At 70.7% G+C, this 242-nt stretch overlaps 1 protein-coding gene across 1 annotated transcript in view; it reads right to left on the reverse strand.

Annotated features, from left to right (window-relative positions):
- The window catches only part of PHPT1 (phosphohistidine phosphatase 1), a 1,380-nt gene extending 1,138 nt beyond the window's left edge, over positions 1-242 (reverse strand). Inside the window, exon 1 of the mRNA XM_077771013.1 lies at positions 32-242. Coding sequence (XP_077627139.1) covers positions 32-191 — 160 coding nt within the window. The 5' untranslated portion in view covers positions 192-242. The remainder of the gene's footprint in view (positions 1-31) is intronic.

Consider the following 242-nt stretch of genomic DNA (forward strand, 5'->3'; position numbering starts at 1 on the left):
CCCCGCAGAGGCCGGCCGGCCCCGCCCTCACCGTGGTACTCGGCCCACTTATAGCCGCGCACGATCTCCTTGCTCTCTCCGGCGGGGGCCTCGGAGGGCGGCGCCGCATGGACACGGATTAGCACGTACTTGAAGACGCCGTCGGAATCGATGTCCACATCGGCTATCTGGCCGAGGTCCGCCGCCGCCATGTTTCCCACAGCCCGCCCGCCCCGGCAGCCCCTACCCTCAGCGACTCCGGG

The sequence above is a fragment of the Crocuta crocuta genome, unplaced genomic scaffold (assembly GCF_008692635.1).
Source record: "Crocuta crocuta isolate KB4526 unplaced genomic scaffold, BGI_CrCroc_1.0 scaffold2720, whole genome shotgun sequence".
NCBI classification, from domain to species: Eukaryota; Metazoa; Chordata; class Mammalia; order Carnivora; family Hyaenidae; genus Crocuta; species Crocuta crocuta.